Here is a 21,329-nt window from a genome sequence, read left to right as displayed (position 1 = left end):
TTCATATCATACTCAACAGTGAAAAACTGCAAGCTTTCTTGAAAAATCAGGAACAAAGCAAGGATGCTCACTCTAACTGCTTTTATTCAACACTAGAGGCCCAGTGAATGAATTCGTGCACTAGAGGGTTCCCTCAGCCTGGCCTGTGGGATCGAGCCAAAACCGGCTCTCCGACATCACCCGAGGGGTCCCAGATTGCAAGAGGGTGCAGGCCTGGCCATGATCAGGGCTGGGGAGGGATGTGGGAGGTTGGCCAGCAGGGGAGGGACAGTGGGAGGGCTCCAGGGCGAGTCCAGCCAATCTAGCTCAGTCCTGATCAGCCGGCCCAGCAGTAAACTAACCTACTGGTTGGAGTGTCTGCCCCCTGGTGGTCAGTGCATGTCGTAGCGAGCAGTTGAGCAGCCTTAGCCTATTATTAACATACTAGAGGCCCAGTGCACGAAATTTGTGCACGGGGGGGGAGGGGGGCGCGGTTGTTGTCCCTCAGCCCAGCCTGCACCCTCTCCAATCTGGGACCCCTCAAGGGATGTCCGACTGCCCTCTCACAATCCACGACTGCTGGCTCCCAACTGCTAGCCTGCTTGCCTTCCTGATTGCCCCTAATTGCTTCTGCCTGCCAGCCTGATCACCCCCTAACAACTCCCCTGCCAGCCTGATTGATGTCTAACTGCTCCCCTACCAGCCTGTTTGCCCCCAACTTCCCTCCTATGCTGGCCTGGTCACCCCTAACTGCCCTCCCCTGCAGGCCTGGGTCCCCCCCACCTGCCCTCCCTTGCAGGCTTGATCGCCCCCAACTGCCCTCCCTTGCAGGCCTGGTCCCTCCCAACATCCCTCCCCTGCTGGCCATCTTTTGGCGGCCATCTTGTGTCCATATGGGGGCAGCCATCTTTGACCACATGGGGGCAGCCATCTTGTGTGTTGGAGTGATGGTCAATCTGCATATTACTCTTTTATTAGATAGGATAGAGACCTGGTACATGGGTGGGGGTCGGCTGGTTTGCCCTGAAGGGTGTCTGGGTCAGGGTGGGGGTTCCCTTGGGGCATGGGGCAGCCTGGGCGAGGGGCCTGTGGTGGTTTGCAGGCCAGCCACGCCCCCTGGCGACCCAAGCGGAGGCCCTGGTATCTGGGGTTTATTTATCTTCTACAATTGAAACTTTGTAGCCTGTAGTGGAGCCAAGCCTTCTGCTTGCTCTGTGGTGGCAGCCATTTCTGTTTGGATTTATGTGTCTTTCTATCATTGAAACTTTGTAGCCTTGAGTGGAGGCCTAGGCCAGCAAGAGCAGGCGGAAAGCTTGGCTTCCTCCATTGCCGGGGAAACCCAAGCCTCCCTCTTGCTCTCTGTGGCCATAGCCATCTTGGTTGGGTTTATTTGCATATTCGCTCCTGATTGGCTTGTGGGCATGGCTTGTGGGTGTAGTGGAGTGATGGTTAATTTGCATATTACTCTTTTATTAGATAGGATTACGCTTTGATTGGTTAAACGGCCGACTAGACAACTGGACACTTAGCATATTAGGCTTTTATTATATAGGATAGTACTAGAAGTCCTACCTAGACCAATTCATCAAAAGAAAGAAAATAAGGCAACCAAATAGGAAAAGAAAAAGTAAAATTTTTGTTTGCAGATGACAGAATCTTATATGTAGAAACTCCTAAAGATTCTACAAAAATTTTTTTATAATAAACCAATTTAGCAAAGTTGCAAAATACATAGCATACAAAAAGTAGTTGTTTCTATACACTAACAACCAATAATTAAAAAAGGAAATGAAGAAAACAACCTAATTTACCATAACATAAAAAAAGAATAAAATATTTAGAAATGTACTTAACCAAGGAGTGAAAGACTTATACAGTAAAAAACTACAAAACATTGCTGACAGAAATTCAAGAAGACACAATAGAAAGACATCCCATGTTCATGGACTGAAACACTTACTATTGCTAAAATGTCCATACTACTCAAAGTTATCTATAGAGTCAATGCAATCCCTACCTAGATGTCAATGGCATTTCTTGCAGATATAGGAACATCCTAAAATTCATATGGAACTACAAAGGACCCTGAATAGACAAACAACCTTGAGTATAATGAACAAAGCTGAAGGGCCTCACAAAATGAATTGAAGACTTAAACATAAGACCTGAAACTGCAAATGTCTTAGAAGAAAACAGGCAGAAAGCTCCTTAACATCGGTCTTGGCAATGATTGTTTTAGATATGACACACAGAAAAAGGAGAACAAGCCCTGGCTGGTTTGGCTCAGTGGGTAGAGTATTGGCCTGCGGACTGAAGGATCCCAGGTTTGATTCCAGTTAAGAGCACTTGCCTGGGCTGCAGGCTTGATACCCAGCGGGGGGCATGCAGGAGGCAGCTAATCGATGATTCTCTCTCATCATTAATGTTTCTACCTTTCTCTCCCTCTCCCTTCCTCTCTGAAATCAATTAAAAAATATTTTAAAAAAAGAAAAGAAAAAGGAGAACGAAAGCAAAATAAACTAGTAGATACTTCTGTACAATCTATATATATAAAAGGCTAATATGCAAAGTGTCCCCTTGGGAGTTTGACCGGGAGACCAGGAGTTCGATCCCTCACTATGACATGCACTGACCACCACAGGGTGGTGCAGAACATGGCTGGTGAACAGTGGCAGTGGTGGGGGTGCTGAGGGAGCAAGAGAAGAAGGAGGTGGGGAGGCAGGGAGGCGGGGAACCTGATCGGCCCTGATTGCCGGCCAGGTCTAGGGACCCTACCCATGCACAAATTTCATGCACTGGGCCTCTAGTTAATAAAAAAAAAACACAATCAATAGAGTGAAAAGGCAACCTACAGAATGAGAGAAAATATTTGTGAACCAGAAATCTGATAATGGTTTAATATAGAAACTATAAGAAACTCCTGTAACTCAATAGTAAAAACTAAATAATCCAATTAAAATAATAGGTAAAGAACTTTGAATAGACATTTCTTCAAATAAAACATACAAATGACCAACAGGTATATGTAAAAATACTCAACCATCAATCATCATCAGGGAAATGCAAATCAAAGCCAAAATGAAAAACCTACTACCTCACACCTATTATAATAGCTACTATCTATCTAATAATAGAGTAATATGCAAATCATCACTCCGCTTCACTCACAAGCCACGCCCACCAGCCACGCCCCAGCCACGCCCACCATTCAATCTGAGTGAGTATGCAATTAAACTGAAAACATGGCGGCAGCCCCGCCCCCCAGCCTCTCCAGGTCTCTGGGAGTCGGAGAAGTCAGGCGCCAGCGCCTGAGGCTGGTTGCAGCCACAGAGACCAAGAAGCTGCCTGCCCCATGATCCCAGGCTGCAGCCAGCCTCAGAAGCCTCAGGTCCGCTTGCCCAATGTCCTGGGGAGACGGAGAAACTGGGCCCCAGCGCCTGAGGCTGGCTGCAGCCACGGAGACCAAGAAGCCACCTGCCCCATGATCCCAGGCCTCAGCCAGCCTCAGAAGCCTTAGGTCTGCCTGCCTCACATCCACCTGCCCCACGTCCTGGGAAGACGGAGAAACCGGGCCCTGCGCCTGAGGCTGGGTGCGGCCGGGAGACGAAGAAGCTGCCCGTCCCATGATCCCAGGCTGCAGCCAGCCTCAGAAGCCTCAGGTCCGCCCGCCCCATGTCCTGGGGAGATGGAGAAACCGGGCCCCAGCACCTGAGGCTGGCTGCAGCCACGGAGACCAAGAAGCTGCCTGCCCCGTGATCTCAGGCCTCAGCCAGCTGGAGAAGCGGTTCACCCCACGTCCTGGGGGAGACAAGAAACCAGGTGCCAGTGCCTGAGCCTGGCTGCAGCCCGGGAGATGAAGAAGCCGCCTGCCCTGTGATCCCAGGCTGCAGCCAGCAGCAGAAACCTCAGGTCCGCCTGCCCCACCTCCTGGGGGAGATTGAGAAACCCGGCCTCAGTGCCTGAGGCTGGCTGCAACCTGGGAGATGAAGAAGCCGCCTGCCCCGTGATCCCAAGCTGCAGCCAGCTGGAGACGCCACCCTCCCCACATCCTGGGGGAGACAAGAAACCGGGTGCCAGTACCTGAGGGTGGATGCGATCTGGGAGATGAAGAAGCCACTTGCCCTATGATCCCAGGCTACAGCCAGCTGGAGAAGCTGCCCACCCCATGTCCACCCGCCCCACGTCCTGGGAGAGATGGAGAAACCGGGCACCAGTACCTGAGGCTGGCTGCAGCCCGGGAGATGGAGAAGCTGCCCACCCTGCAGTCCTGGGCACCAGCACCTGCGGCTGGCTGTGGCCTGGGAGACAGAGAAGCCACCCACCCTGCGGACCTGGGCACCAGTACCTGTGGCTGGCTGTGGCCTGGGAGACAGAGAAGCCACCCACCCTGCGGACCTGGGCACCAGTACCTGTGGCTGGCTGTGGCCTGGGAGACAGAGAAGCCACCCACCCTGCGGACCTGGGCACCAGTACCTGTGGCTGGCTGTGGCCTGGGAGACAGAGAAGCCACCCACCCTGCGGACCTGGGCACCAGTACCTGTGGCTGGCTGTGGCCTGGGAGACAGAGAAGCCGCCCACCCTGCAGTCCAGGCACCAGCACCTGTGGCTGGCTACAGCATGGTAGATGGAGAATCCGCCCACCCTGCAGTCCCGGGCACCAGCACCTGTGGCTGGCTGTGGCCTGGGAGACAAAGAAGCCGCCCACCCTGCAGTCCTGGGCGCCAGCACTTGCAGCTGCAGCACAGGCGAAGCCCCCTGTCCACCATCCCCTAAGGCTGCAGCCAGCCTGAGCGCCTATGGCTGACCAGAGGGAGGGAAGCCCGGATCCTGGGTGCCTGTGGTCAGCTGGAGGAGGGAATCCTGGGTACCAGGTGTGGGCCGAGGCAGAGGTAGTTAGGGGCAATCAAGCCAGCAGGGAGCAGTTAGGGACAATCAGGCTGGTAGGCAGAAGCAGTTAGGGGCAATCGGGCAGGCAGGTGAGCGGTTAGGAGCCAGCAGTTCTGAATTGTGAGAGGGATGTCCAACTGCTGGTTATCCCATGAGGGGTCCCAGATTGGAGAGGGTGCAGGCCAGGCTGAGGGACACACTCCCTGCTGCCCCCCCCCTCCCGTGCACGAATTTCATGCACCGGGCCTCTAGTAATAAAATAAAAACCCACACACAAATAGAAAATAATAAATACTGGCTAGAATGTAGAAAAATTGGAATGCTATGCACTGTTGGTGAGAATGTAAAATGGTGCAGCCACTAGGAAATACGGTATGGGGTTACTCCAAAAATTAGAAATAGAACTACTATATGATTCAGTCATCCCACCTCTGGTTATTTATAAAAAAATAAAATTAAAAACAGGATTTTGAAGTGCTATCTACATACACTCCCATGCTCATTTCAGCATGATTCACAATATCCTATAGGTGGAAACAACAAAAATGTCCATTGATGGACAGATGAATGAGTAAAGAAAATGTGAATTTTTGGACTACTAGAAAATGATTTGTTATTCAATCTTAAAAAAAAGAAGGAAATTTTGACATATGCTAATACATGGGTGAACCTTGAAGACCTTATGCTAAGTGAAATAAGCCAGTCACAGAAGAACATTATTTTATTTTACTTTACTTATATGAGATACAAAAAGTAGTGATATTTGTAGAACCTGAATGTAGAATGGTGGTTGACAGGGGTTGGGGGAAGTGGAAATGGGAAATTGCTGTTCAATGGTATAAACTTTCAGTCACATAAGAAAAAAATAGTTTAGAGATCTAAACTGTACAATAATATGCACATAGTAATACTGTAGTGTACTGTACTGTTAAAAATATAACAGAGTACATTTCATGTTATATGTTTTAACCACAATATAAAAAATGTCTTCCATGGGTTTATTAGCATTGAAACATCTCCGATTTATATTTAAGATCTGTCACTATCTGCCTCCTAACTTTTCTTTTATGTCAGGTGGTTTTACTTCTGCCCTGCATACTTGTATCCATTTTGAACCTATTGCATGGGATCTCTCATCCATTGGCTCTGCATGGCCAAATCCAACCCATCCAACTAAAAATCCTAATTTTAAAAGAAATTTCTCAGAAAAATAGCCACATAAGTTATTCTCTCTTCTGGGGTCCTTATTATTCACATATTACATGCTGCCTAGTAGTGCATTTAACTTTTCACATAGAAATCTCACGTTTTCAGAGGATTATAAGTTCTTAGTAGACAGAAAAACAAGTAATTGCTTAACCAACTTAATAAATATTTCTGAACACAGTACATTCCCCATTATACAAACTCAATAAATATTTCTAGCTGACTAAATGCTGCCAGGAGAATAAAATGGTTAATATAAGAAATCTGTATATAAAAATATGATTTAGTGTATGGAATGTGAACCTTCAAGGCTGGATTGAGGTGATCTCAGGGAAATATTTAGAGTTATGCATTTTCCTTTTACCAAATTAGTGCACTTCTATCCAGGTAAACACATATTTTAATAGTTCAATGTAAAATTTATTTCTATATATTCTGTAACATAACCTCACAAACAGCAGGTTTTCTCTAATAATTTATCAGAGATGTTATGTAATAGACAATAACAACCTTTTATCATCCTTATTTCCTTAGCCAAAGTAACAATACAAACCATTGTAGCAACAAATAATTTCTCTGTTTACTGGAAAACAGAGACTATTTATTGGGTAGTCACTTTTTGCAGTAAACAGCAAAGGATGTGGTTTTGCTAATGTTATGGGATACTTGAAAGCATATTTCCAAATTGGGTAGCTCAGCTCACAAGAAGGTTTGCTGAAGTATGTTTTGTGTCTACACACACACACACACACACACACACACACACACACACACACAATCCCATAATTAATAGAACCATAATTAATACAAGTTTCTAATCATAGTTTTAGTCTTTTAGTCAACTGGCAGAAAATGAAGAAAAAAATAAAAGGTTTCTTTAAAGCGATGGCAAATTGCTCTGGAAAGAACCCAATATGTTTGCAAATAGGGCAAACATGTATTTCAAGTACAGTGGACAAGCTTTTCTTGATGACCACCTTCTATAGCCTACTTCCCAATCAATACATGTACACAAAAATAAAGTTAGTTTAAAGATGCTTCCATGATACAGTGTACACAACTAAAGAAACACATCATGCTAACAGGGTCAGTGTGTTTGGGTTTGTTGTTCCTTTCTGTTTCTAAACAATTTCAAGGCAAACAGTAAGGACCAAGAAGAGAGACAAAAGCAGACCCTTCTCAACCTACAAAACATAAAATTACATCCTTCTTCCTTTGAACTATTCTGGTTCTTTTGATAATAAAATTATATCTTCTAGATAGTATTTTAAAATTCAGTAATGTGTATAAATTAGTCTAATGCTGTTGGTACTGATGAGGCGATAGACAAAGTAATCCACAAAATAATTATTACCCGTTGGAAATTCAATCATTGGGTTTCATGAAAATATCTGGCTCTCAGGTCTTTTGTACCATTTTTAAGCACTGTAATTGTAAGACTAAAGGAAGTCATGGGAAGGAAGTTTCAAAGATCACTATGAATACTTCACCTAGTATGATATACAGGCTTAAAAACGTTAAGTTTAATTATCACTTCCTCTTGAAGTAATTTCCAATTTCCCAAGGCAGAATCTGTTGCTCAATTATCTGTGCTCTCACAGCATTTCACCAACTCTTTTATATAGCAAGTCTTACAACATTTTGTGATTTTTAAAAAAAATTCTCACTAAATTGTAACCTCATCCAGGAAAAGGACCATGGTTTGAAAATCTTTATAATCTACATTTAGTACTTGTACTAACACCTAAAATAAACTCAATAAATGCTAATAAAGAATTCAAAAAATAAATAAATAAACATGTTTATATATGTATCAAGTTCAAGTTCCCGAGTATATAGCAGATGAATGACTAAAACTAGACATAAGAAATTCACAACTCCCTTCTCTATACTACATCTCTATCTCAGCTTCCATTCATGCTACTATTTCTACTTTTCAGCTTTCTTTACTATTAGTGATAATTTCTGCCTTGATGTCAAAAAGGTACTGCAAACTAAATATACCCAGAATCAAACTTCTTTTTCCCCTCCTCCAAAACTGCTCCTACTCCTGAGCTTTTAATATAGTCATTCAATAATCTATTCAGCTAATATCTATTGTGCTCCTATTATGTGCTATAGATATTATGATTATTGTGATATGTATAAAATCAATTAGTCTCTTCTCTCAAAAATCTTACAGTCTGATAGAGATATATAAGCAAACCAGCAGTTATAATATACATAAAGGTAAGTGCTTGATAGATTGTTTTTTCAGGAATACAGGGAAAGGTTATCTTGATTAGATTTGGGAAGAACAGGGAAAGCTCCCTGGACAATGTGGTATGTGATGTGAAGGTGTTAGCTAATAAAGTAGGGCACAGGAAGGTAGAAAAATATCCAGACAAAAAGAACAGCATGCAGAGCTCTGTGAGATTTAGACAAGCATGGCACGGTTTGGTACAATAAACAGTTTAGCTGGAATAATGCCTTCAGAAGAGTGATGGTAAATCTATGTCTGTGCCACAAAATGTTTTGGTCAATAATAGGCCATGTATATAACAGTGGTCTCATATGATTATACTGGAACTGAAAAATTCCTATGGCCTAATGCTGTCGCAGCCATCCTGAAGTCAGAGTGCAACACATTACTTGTGTATTTGTGGTGATGCTGGTGTAAACAGACGTACTGCACTGCCAGCCCTATGAAGATAGAGCACATACAATTATGCACAGTACATAATCCTAATATATAAAAATCCAGGGTCCATAACGTCCAAAATGACCAAAGGCTCGACCAACCGGAAGTTAGTCCTACAGTCAGTGCTGGGTTGCCATGGCAAACCAGAACTGACTGCTGCTGCTGCTGCAGGCATGGCGACCCAGCACTGACTGCTGAGGGGGCTGCAGATCTGTGGCAGCTGTTGATCAGCCGTTTCCTCTCTCTTTCTCTCCAGGCCTGGCCAGCAGCTGCGCCTCTCTTTCTCTCCGGGCCTCCACGGGGGCTGCTGATCAGCCCCGCCTCTCTGATCAGGCCCAGAGATAGGCCCGGAGATGCTGACTGGCATAGAAACTGACCATCAGAACCAAATCTAGGTGAACTGTGAGGAGCCAATGGCTGCCTAGGAGGTGGAGCTTTTGATGCTGACTGGCATAGAAACCAACCAATCAGAACCTAATCTGGGTGAACTTCAAAGGCAGAACCTAAGGTTGGGGCTGAGGAGGGGTTTTAAGGGCAACAGCTGTTTGGTGTAAGGTGTAAGAAAGCAGTTTAATTTTTTAATGACAGGTTTGGCAGTATAGTGCATATGGCTGACTATCAGTCCAGATATAGGGATTACGTATTTTTGTCTGCCAAGAGCATCTCCTCCTGCTGAAAAAGGCTTCCCTTCTCCCCCATTTAAGCAATTCTATCCTATATAATCTATCTATACTAATAAAAGGGTAATATGCTAATTAGACCAGGTCAACTGACCATCTTCTGGATGTCCGACTTCCTTCTGGACAAAGCCATGGTGGTAGGGGCAGAGGCAGTTAGGGGCAATCAGGCCAGCAGGGGAGGGCAGTTGGGGGCAAGATCAGGCCAGTAGGGGAGGGCAGTTAGGGCCAATCTGGCCAGCAGGGGAGAGCAGTTAGGGGAGAGATCAGGCCAGCAGGGGAGGGCAGTTGGGGACGAGATCAGGCTGGCAGGGGAGGGAAGTTAGGGACAATCAGGCAGGCAGTCAGAGGCAGTTAGGGGCAATCAGGCAGGCAGGCAGGTGAGCAGTTAGGAGCTAGCGGTCCCAGATTGAGAGAGGGATGTCTAATGGCCTGTGGGATCAGGCCTAAACTGGCAGTCGGACATCCCCCAAGGGGTCCGTGATTGGAGAGGGTGCAGTCTGGGCTGAGGTAACGTTCCTCCCCCCGCCCCCACCCCATGCACGAATTTTGTGCACCAGGCCACTAGTACTTAATAATTATAATAAAGGACTATGTTACTGGTTTATGTATTTATTATACTATACTTGTTATCATTAGTTTATAGTGTACTCTTTCTACTACAGGGAACTTTGTGTAAAAAGTAAAGAAGTACAAGCCTTAACCTAGAAGCTGTGATTACTGAAGGATTTAAGCACAAGAGTGACATGATGACATCTATACTTTCCAAACATTATTCCATCAGCAACTTGGAAGTAGCATTGAAGAAGTGCCAGACTAGAGGCAGGAGGAACACTTGGAGGGCTATTACACTAATCCTGGTGAAAAATAGAGGGCCTAAACTACAACATTGGCAGTGAAAATAATTTTAAGGGCAAAGAGAGGAAATTTTGAGTCAGAGATCAGGATAAAGGTGGTAATTGATGGTATGAGGTCATTCAGGAGTCAATCAGAGAGTGTTTGATGCAAAACACATGTAGAACCTGAACATTTAGGAAAAGAGGAATTCTTCCATGGAAAGAGAAAGAAAGGGCAAACATTGCTATAGATAGGGAAAGTTTATAGATGGCCAATAGGGTTGCCAGATAAAATTCAGGATGCCAAGTGAAATCTGAGTTTCACATAAACAGTGAATAACTTTTAGTATAAATATGTTCCAAATATTTATTGCAACTGTGTTTTCTCACAAGTTTCCTTTCCCTGAATGCCATACATCTCACTTGTCTGTTTGCAAATTCCTACTCATTCATCATGTCAGATCAAGTGCTACCTTGTTTAAAAAGTGTAATCTAAGTCCCCCAACTCTATACTCACACAGTATTACATATTATATATTATTCATATCTACACTAATAAAAGAGAAAGATGCAAATTGACCGTACCTCCATGATGCCCACCAGCCAATCAGGAGTGAGTATGCAAATTAACCTCATTGTCTCCGTGGAGACTTACAGCAGGGAGGAGGCAGCTCCCAGCATGGCCTGCTTGGCTGTTGCCACGGCAACTGGGGAGCAGGCAAGCATGGCTGCAGGCAGCACCCAGCAGGGCCTCAGCGACCCGGGAGCAGTGAAGTGCAGCCTGTAGGCAGCACCCAGCATGGCCTGCTTGGCAGTCACTGCAGTGTGGAGCAGGCAGGCCCTGCAGAGAGCAGAGAACCACAGGGAGCGGGCCTAAGCCATCAGTAGGACATCCCCTGAAGGCTCCCGGGTTGGAGAGGGTGCAGGTCAGGCTGAGGGACACCCCCCATGCACGAATTTTGTGCACCGGGCCTCTAGTACTATATAATAAAGAGCTAATATGCTAATTAGACCGAACAGCAGAACAACCACCTGGACATCCTTCTGGTCGACCATCCAGACCACCTCCTGGATGAAGCTGAGGCTGCAAGGGCTGGCCAAGGCTGGGAGGGGCTACAAGGGCTGATGGAGGCTGCGAGGGGCTGCAAGGGCTGAGCCCCTGTACGAATTTTGTGCATCGGGTCTCTAATGGTTTATATAAAGATTTTCCTGCATATCTTTCTCTAGATTGTAAGTTTCTTGAAAGCAGGGATCAGAACTTTTCATCTTTGTAGCCCTAGGGCAGTGATGGCGAACCTCTGACACGCGTGTCAGTGCCATTTCTGATGACATGCGGCCTCCTCAGCGGCCGCATGCCAAGGATGAAACATTTATGTTATTTAAACTATAAATATCGCGAAATAATGTTTTTTCCTCAAAGTGACACACTACCTGAGTTATGCTCGGTTTTTTGGCGAAGTTTGACACACCAAGCTCAAAAGGTTGCCCATCACTGCCCTAGGGTCTAGCACAACAGCTGTTACACAAGAGGCAGCCAATAAATATTTGCCGATTGAACTGGATGTCCTATTTCAGATCTTCAGATAGTCTTTTCTACCTCATTTTCTTGCCTTAAATTTCTCTCCTATTTATAGCATCCTGCATTCTGACACAAAGAGGTATCTTTTAAAACATAAATCACCAAGGACACTTTACTACTTAAATATCTTTGATTACTTCATGATGCCCAGGGATAAAGTAAAAACTCTTCATGATGGTATTGAATGTTCTCCACAATTTAATTTCAAAGTAAGTGTTTGAGAGATCAGACTTTGAAATTGCACCTGGGTTAGAATCCTGGGTAGGTAATGATAGTTGTGTGACTGTGGAGGAACAACTTAACCCACTGTAAAATGGGAATAATGTCTACCTAATAATGCTGCTGTGAAGATTAAATGAGATGTCTGTAAAACATTTATTATTCCACTATATAGCAATCTGTGAGAGGGATACGTTCCAAAACTTTCAGTGAATGCCTGAAACTGTGGATAGTATCAAACACTAAATATATTGTTCTTCCTATATGTATATACCTATGGTAAAATTTAATTTATAAACTAGGAACAGTAAGAAATTAACAACAATAACTAATAATAAAATAGAACCATATAGTACCATACTGCAATTAAAATAATATTAACGTGTTCTCTTTCTCTCTCAAAATATCTTATTATACTGTATTCACCTTTCACTTACAGCTTCTCTTTAACATATCTAAATTGCAAGCATCATGACTCTTGCATTTTCGGGCCATTATTAACTACAATAAGGGTTACTTGAACATAAACACTGCAATATTGCCACAATCAATCTGATAACCAAGACAGCTACCAAGTGGCTATGAGGTGAGCAGCACACACAGCCTGGATGCTCTGGACAATGGGATGATTCATTTCCTTGGTGGGACAGAGCAGGACCACATGAGATTTCATCACACTAATGAGAACGTCGTGCGATTTAAATTTATGAACTGCTGCCGAAACCGGTTAGGCTCAGTGGATAGAGCGTCGGCGGGCGGACTCAAGGGTCCCGGGTTCGATTCTGGTCAAGGGCATGTACCTTGGTTGCGGGCACATCCCCAGTGGGGGGTGTGCAGGAGGCAGCTGATCGATGTTTTTCTCTCTCATTGATGTTTCTAACTCTCTATCCCTCTCTCTTCCTCTCTGTAGAAAATCAATAAAATATATTTAAAAAATAAATAAATTTATGAACTGCTTATTTCTGTAACTTTCCATTTAATATTTTTGGACCATAGCTGACCATGGGTAAATGAAACTGCAGAAAGCAAAACTGTGGATAACAAGGGACTACTACAGCCATATTGATATCCTTTAGATTCATCTCCCATCACTTCCTCTCCACTCATACTGATAACCTTCTACAGCAGCTGTACTTCATAACCTGACAATTCTCCAAACTGCAGGCTTTCCTATCTTTCTATATCTTTATTGTCTCAGTACTTTATTTATTATAATGTTCATTCTATGTCAGCCTGCTTGACAAAGCTTGGTATTTAAATTTTTGCTATATATATATCAAACCTCTTACTGGTACCATCATTAATTAATGAGTTGAATAAAATGTCTGACCCATGTTTACTTCATAGTTGCCTGAAATGGAAGTTTAAAATGCTTAGTTTTTTTTAAAAGATATTTCATGCTATATCAATTCTAGCACACCATAGGCTTTCTTTTATTTTAATCTGTGGATACTTTATGAGCACTAAAGGTTTTTAGTGATCAGAACACTTACATCCATTTATTATATACTATGGCTTTTTAGGTGTATCTTTTTCATCTCTTTAAAAAATACTTTTTCAATGATTTATGTGCTTTTCAAATACTGCCATCCTAATCTAAATCTAGGCTAAACCAGAAAAAGAGTTTTTCAATTACCTGAACCCAAAAGATTGGATAACATACTCTAACTCAACAAAGGGCACCAAAAGAACCAGACATGCAAACTATTTCCTGATTATCTGGAAACAAGATGTACATAGTTTATTAAATGCACCTGAGACAGCTCAAAAATGTCCAGAAATGTTCTGATTTCCTAATATATTTTGTAAGCAATTCATTGAAGTGTGAGATTAGAAAACTATAGATACCATACTTTTTTCTTTTTTACCTTTGATCCTTCAGGGCCATTTTGTCCAGGAATACCAATATCACCTGGAAAACCCTAGGGAACATAAAAATGAAAAGTTTATTCCATAGCAGATTACTTTCAATCTATTAAGCATATAAAAACTCCCTTTGCTTTTCTCTCATGTCCAGTTAGAACAATTTGTAGACCTCAAAAACTCAATATTAAAGATTAACTGTTAGGCAGTTAACATTGGGAATACTAAACTTACAAAGTGTACTAAAACAGAGCTTGCTATATCAGGCATTCATGAACAATCCTCAGACCTCTAATCCAGTCTAAGGGAGTGGAATTCTTATTCAAAAAATCATCTACAACTTGGGAAAAAGGCAAAAGGTCTGTAACAGGTCCTTTCAATGCCACATAGGACTCAGAGCCACCCACGGACTCACTGTTTACTAACTGCATTGTAGCTGGTAAAGTTTTGTTAGGTAGTGGTATAAATAACTAGTGTCTGATGAGAAAAATAACTCCAAAGATTATGGATTAATATACAGGGTTTTAATCAGTGTTATATCTAACTCACCTATCTTATTCTATTATTCCCATATCTATATATACTATATAAAAGCCTAAACAACTGGCCAACAGGCCAACCAGCCAGTACCTATGATGCGCAATGACCACCAGGGGGCAGATGCTCAACACAAAGGCATGGAAACATGGAACAGACTGATGAATCTCAGAGGGAAGGGGGCGGGGGAGAGGGAGGGAAGAGATTAACCAAAGATCTTATATGCATACTAGAGGCCTGGTGCGCAGATTTGTACACTGGTGGGGGTCCCTTGGCCTGGCCTGCCAGGATTGGACCGAAACCGGCTCTCCAACATCCCCTGAGGGGTCCTGGATTGTGAGAGGGTCCACCGGTGTGCGAATCCGTGCACCGGGCCTCTAGCATGTCTATAAATACTTATCTCCTCAAATGCTCATTGAATTCATCTTAACCTCTTACTGGTACCATCATTAATTAGTGAGTTGAATAAAATTTCTGACCCATGTTTACTTCATATTTGCCTGAGAATCATAATTTTTCCTTTCTGGAAATTATGCTTTAGTAGACTAAAATAGTTAGCCTAAGAAACAGATGTACTATAATGTTAAATAAACTCTGTGCTGGGAAAAGGCCTAGAATGTTACTCTAAAATAATTAATCTTCTTGCTGAAATAATGAATTAGATTGTTGTTCATCATGACCAGTTTCAATAATAATAATAAGCTAAGGATTGCAATTTTACTTATATTAACTTTGTCATAGATAAAGTTGTTTCTGTGTTTCCTGTGGACATGGACAAAGCAATAGAAAGTCAGAGAAGTTCAAGAATTGGCATCTTTAAAAGTAAAGGAGGGTCCAGTGAATGTAGGCTAGAAAAGGTAGTTCAGTGGAGGGATCAATATGATGGTAAGAAAAACTCCCACAAGTAAAAGAGAATAGCAAAGTTGATTCTGAAACACTCTTCTTGGAAAGAAAAATCGAAAGAACGGATACTGACTCATCCAGGCTGGTTTAGTGCAGAAATGCCTTGACTCCAATTTAAAACCAGGATTCTGTAGAAAAATACATATTGGGAACATTTCTGGCAGAAAAAAAAGGCAGTGGTAGCAGAAAGACTGATCACAAAATCAAATTTCTGAAAGTTTTGGAATAGAATATGTTTAATATAGACTTGCTGACTGCTTTTCTAATTAAAGGAAATCAGGTTCACTTATGCCTTCTCTGTCTTAAATCATTCTTTCTTCAACTGGAAGACTAATGTTTTAAATAAAGGATTGAATAATATTTTACTTGTAAATCTTTCTTTGACTCCCATACCTTGAGTTAGGTCCCTTGTAAGAACTCTCATATCATCCTGGGTCCTATGAAGTCACTTATGTAGTGTTTTGGCTTGTTTTGTTTTCCTTGTCAGATTGTAAAATCCCTGAAGGCAATTTTATGTAGTATTAACACTCATATTCTCCACAACTAGTGCTAAAAATAAGACTTTTGTTGTTGTTGTTGACTGACTGACTTGTTTCTTTTGAAAAGATAAAGGACAACATGCTTGGTGGCTACTTCCCGCCATTGAGTATGGGTTTACAACAAGATTCAGAGCATCCCCAGGGAAAAATTAATAATTTCTATCCAATCTTCCGATGAGTCTGGCACACCCTGTCATACCAGAAAGCAAGAACGCTATCTCCTGTTAAAAGAACTCTAGGGAGGCATGGAGCAGACTGACATACCTCAATGTGGGGATGGGGGATAAACGAAAGAACTTATATACTTATATGCATAGCCCATGGATACAGGCAATAAGGGGTGAAGACCTGGGAGGGGTCAGTAGGGGCTGGAGGACTGGAGGGAAAAGAGGCGGAAATTGGAGATATAATACTATCAATAATAAAATATATATTAATACATTTTTAAAAAGAACTCTAAGAGCTTGGAGAGGATCCCACTGGCCAGATATGAAACAATATGAACTTCAATAACAATAAGAATTGCAATGGATAAAAATATGTCAAATATGTTTAAATTCATAATTTCATAATGATATAAGAAAAAAACACCTGTGTATGTTTAGAGGAGGAAAGGAAGCCAACTCATTATTATGAAAACTGGTAAACAAAAGTAAAGAATCAAGTATTTATTCTACCTTTCATATATATATATATATATATATTATACCACTACTAATCAAATAGTAGATAAGGGAATGCATTCCAGCCAATAAAGAAAAAAGACATTCCTAGAAGTGGAATTACTAGGTCAAATGGGAGTTCCATTTTTAATTTTTTGAGGAAACTTCATACTGTCTTCCACAGTGGCTGCACCAGTCTGTATTCCCACCAGCAGTGCATGAGGGTTCCTTTTTCTCCAAGTCCTTGCCAGCACTTGTTTGTTGATTTGTTGATGATAGCCATACTGACAGGTGTGAGATGGTACCTCATTGTCGTTTTGATTTGCATCTCTTGGATGATTAGTGACTTTGCACATGTTTTCATATGTTTCTCGGCCTTTTGTATGTCCTCTTTTGAAAGGGGTCTATTTAGGTCCTTTGCCCATTTTTTGATTGGATTGTTTATCTTCCTTTTGTTAAATTGTATGAGTTCCCTATAAATGTTGGAGATTAAACCCTTGTTAACTTTGGCAAATATGTTCTCCCATGCAGTGGGCTCTCTTATTGTTTTGTTGATGGTTTCTTTGTGGTGCAGAATATTTGATGTAGTCCCATTTGTTTATTTTCTCCTTAATTTCCATTGTCCGAGGAGCTATATCAGTGAAGATATTGCTACAACATATGTCTGCTATTTTGCTGCCTATGGATTCTTCTAAGATTTTTATCATTTCCCGTCTTACATTTAAGTCCTTTATCCATTTTGTAGGAATATATTCCAAGAAACTAGAAACACCAATCAGAAAGGATATATGCACCCCTATGTTCATAGCAGCACAATTTATAATAGCTAAGATTTGGAAACAGCCTAAGTGCCCATCAGCAGATGAGTGGATTAAAAAACAGTGGTACATCTACACAATGGAATCCTATGCTGCTATAAAAAAGAAGGAATTCTTACCATTTTCAACATCATGGATGGACCTGGAGAGCATTATGCTAAGCGAAATAAGTCAGTCAGAGAAAGATAAATGTCACATGATCTCACTCATTTGTGGAATATAATGAACAACACAAACTGATTAACTAAAGTGGATCCAGAGACATAGAAGCATCGAACAGACCATTCAACCACAGAAGGAAGGCGGGGGTGGGGGGAGGTTGGTGGTAGTGAGAGAGCAACCAAAAGACTTGTATGCATGCATATAAGCATAATCCATGGACACAGACAGTAGGAGGATGAGGGCATGTGCTGGGGAAGGCGGGGATGGGAACAACTGGGGAGAGGTCAATGGGGGAAAAAGGAGACATATGTGATACTTTAAATAATAAAAAAATTAAAAAAAGAAAAAAGGACATGATAGAGCAAAAATATTTCCATTTTGCAATCCTCTAAATGATCTAATAGATCTAGACAGTTTAGTAACCAACTATTAATAACATCACACACAAAAAGCCACACAGATAATTAGACATTATGTGCTTCCTGATGAAAGAACACATACCACCTATAGGCTTCCCCCAAATAAACAAACAAAACTGAATATGGCCAGGACTCTGTATGTGACTATCAATTCCAGGAAATACAAAAGACCAAGAAACATGTGTAACTACACCATGAGACTATAATCAGCAAAATGTGTGGGAACCACACAGGTTAAATGACTGAGGATCTTCAACAACTAAATTATAAGGGAGAAAAGGTAATAGAAAAAGACGATATAGATTAAACGACATAGCAATAAAACAAGGCTAAACTTTTAGTTTAAAAGATGCATATTTGAGTGATAAACCATCAAAGAAAAACGAGTAACTGCTTACTTTTGCGAGGAGAGATAGGCTTGTGGTTGGGTTGGGATCCATAAAAGCCTCTCGCAGTTCTATTCCTGACCTGTGTGGTGGTTACAAGAGTGTTTGTCTTGTAATTGTTTGTAATATACATTTTTTTATATATGTTTCTGTGTCTCTATTTTATTTTTCAATAAAACAGTAAGAAAAAAGTTATTGAAGTGACTTGTATATAAACTTAAATATTGAGTATGTGCATGAATATCTGCTCTTTTTTAAACATTATAAAAAGAGAGATGGAGTATTAAAAAGACATAATAGTATCAAAGACAGGGGAATAGGAGACAAGAGATGTCAACAAATCTGATTTTATAATCATATAAGTTGAATATTTAAAAATGAGAACTTTATATAAAAGTTCAGATTACATGTAGAATATTGTCAAAACTTATTCCACACCATCATTAAAATTTGAGAATATTTTTAATATCTCTGCCTTTAGTTTGCTAGAATCATCATGAAATGTATGTATAAAGGAAAAAGGTGAATATTTTTGTATGAATCCTTAGCTGGAAATGTTCATATAGAGTTGGCTAATTTATATTCACTTTTTATTGTACATAGATTTCTAATTTTTTCAGTTTTATATCACTTAAACTTCCTTCATTTGCATAAATTTACTAAATGTTCCTATTTTCTTTTGCTGTTTTAAATTCTGATTTTGTATGGGAAAAAAAGTTCAGAAAACATCAGCATAGTTATTAAAAGGAGAAAAAACAATCTCTAAAACTTGGCCAGAAAACATCTTACTATTTGAAAAATTCATACCTGGGTTACTGCTAAGCTATCTTATCTTTTAAATATTAAGTTATAAATAGAAAAATCAGAGTTAACTGGGTCAACTGAACTTTAATGATAACATGTCTATAAAAGAATTTTTTTAACTCTCAATTTACTGTTCAAAATGTAAATCAAATGACAGGACATGGCCATTCTTGCCAAGTAGCAAAATTTCAGAGACCTTCCAGATTGAAAGATAAATATCATTCAGAGTCTATAATTTGATTAAAGAATTATGTTGGCATGAAACTATACAGGAAGGAAATTAGAAACAAAAATTTCATAAGGATACTCTAATTCATTTTAATTTAAAATAACTGGAAAACATTGCAAAGTCAAAACGGTTTCTCTTTCAATGTGCTTCACTGTCTTAATTAAGCCATCACATCACAATTGAAAGTATAACACCTAAGTGAGGAAAAGAAAGAGCAGCCTGATTTCTGGTGCCTTTTTAAAAATTCGAGATATAATTGATATGTAACATTATATTACTTCCAGGTGTAAAGCATATTGATCCGATATACGTATATATAGTGAAATAATCACCACGGCAATTCTAGTTAATATCCTCACCACAAATGTTATCATTTTTTTCTTATAATGAGAACTTTTAAGATCTACTCTCTTGGCAACTTTCAAATACATAATACAATACTATTTACTATGTCATAGTGCTGTACATTGCAATTCCATGACTTACTTTATTTTTTCATCTCTGTCACCATGTACTTGGCCCCCTTTACCCTTTACTTCCCATAACTGGAAGTTTGTACTTTTTGACCACCTTTACCTATTTTTGTTCCCCTCCCACCACCTCTGGCAACCACCAATCTGTTCTCTGTATTTATAAATTTTGTTTCGGTTTGGTTTTTTGATTCCACATATAAAAGAGAGCATACAGAATTTCTCTTTCTCTGTCTGACCTATTTCACTTAGCATAATACCCTGAAGGTGCATCCATGTTGTCACAATGGTGTGATTTCCCTCTTTTTAAAGACTGAATAACATTTTAACGATTCAATAATATTTTATTTTTTTCTATTGAACTGTATGCCACTGCTTTATCAACTTAAGTTTATATAACATTCTAAATCCTTTGTTGCCATTTCAATAATCTTTACAGGATCTTCACCTCAAGGAGTAGATTCCATCTCAAGGAACCACTTTATTTGTTTATTCATAAGAAGCAACTCCCTCACCCATTAAAGGTTTATCATGATATTCATAGCAATGAATTTTTTAACATAGCAGTTCAGTTGCATCTTCAGATCCACTTCTAATTCCAGTTATGGTGCTATTTCTACCACAATGGCAGTTATTTCCTCCACTGGTCTTAACCCCTCAAAGTCACCTAAGAGGGTGGAAATCAACTCCTTCCGAATTCCTGTTACTGTTGATTTTTGACCCCTTCCCATGAATGATGAATGTTCTTAATGACATCTAGAATGGTGAATCCTTTCAAGAAGGTTTTCAATTTACTTTGCCCAGATCCTTCAGAGAGATCACTATTTATAGCACCTACAACATTACAAAATGTATTTCTTATATAATAAACCTTGAGAGTTGAACTTACTCCTTGATCCATGGGCTGCAGGATGGGTGTTGTGTTAGCAGTTATGAAACATTAAACTTTTGGACATCAAGTCAGAGCCCTTAGGTGAGCAGGTTAATTGTCAACGAGCAGTAATATTTGGGGGGGAAAAAGTTTTTTTCTGAGCAGTGAGTCTCAACAGTGGGCTTAAAATATTCAGTAAACCATGCTGTAAACAGATGTGCTGTCATTTGAGCTTTGTTGGTCATTTCTAGAGCACAGGCAGGGTGGCCCTAGGATTTTTGGAATGGTAAATGAGCACTGGCTTTAATGTAAAGTCAGTAGCTACATTACCCCCTAAACAAGAGAGTCAGCCTGACCTTTGAAGCTTTGAAGCCAAGTATTGACTTCTCCTTTTTAGCTGGTATGTTTATGGCATCTTCTTCCAATATGAGGCTGTTTCACCTACATTGAAAATCGATTGTTTAATGTAGCCACCTTCATATTTATTTCAACTAGATCTTCTGGGTAAAGTGCTGTGGCTTCTACATCAGTACTGTTCCTTCACCTTGCACCTTTATGTTTTAGAGATGGCTTCTTTTCTTAATCTCATAATCAGCCTCTGCT

General features: G+C 41.0%; 1 protein-coding gene across 2 annotated transcripts in view; it reads right to left on the bottom strand.

Moving 5' to 3' along the window:
• The window catches only part of COL24A1 (collagen type XXIV alpha 1 chain), a 323,524-nt gene that overhangs the window by 172,493 nt on the left and 129,702 nt on the right, over positions 1 to 21,329 (bottom strand). For both annotated transcript variants that reach the window (XM_079777790.1, XM_079777791.1), the window contains exon 20: positions 13,932 to 13,985. In XM_079777790.1, the coding sequence (XP_079633916.1) occupies positions 13,932 to 13,985 (54 nt within the window). The remainder of the gene's footprint in view (positions 1 to 13,931; positions 13,986 to 21,329) is intronic.

The sequence above is a fragment of the Cnephaeus nilssonii genome (assembly GCF_951640355.1).
Source record: "Cnephaeus nilssonii genome assembly, chromosome: 7".
In the NCBI taxonomy this organism is placed as follows: domain Eukaryota; kingdom Metazoa; phylum Chordata; class Mammalia; order Chiroptera; family Vespertilionidae; genus Cnephaeus; species Cnephaeus nilssonii.
The sequence above is the reverse complement of the archived record's forward strand: the minus strand, read 5'-3'. Positions and strand labels throughout refer to the sequence as shown.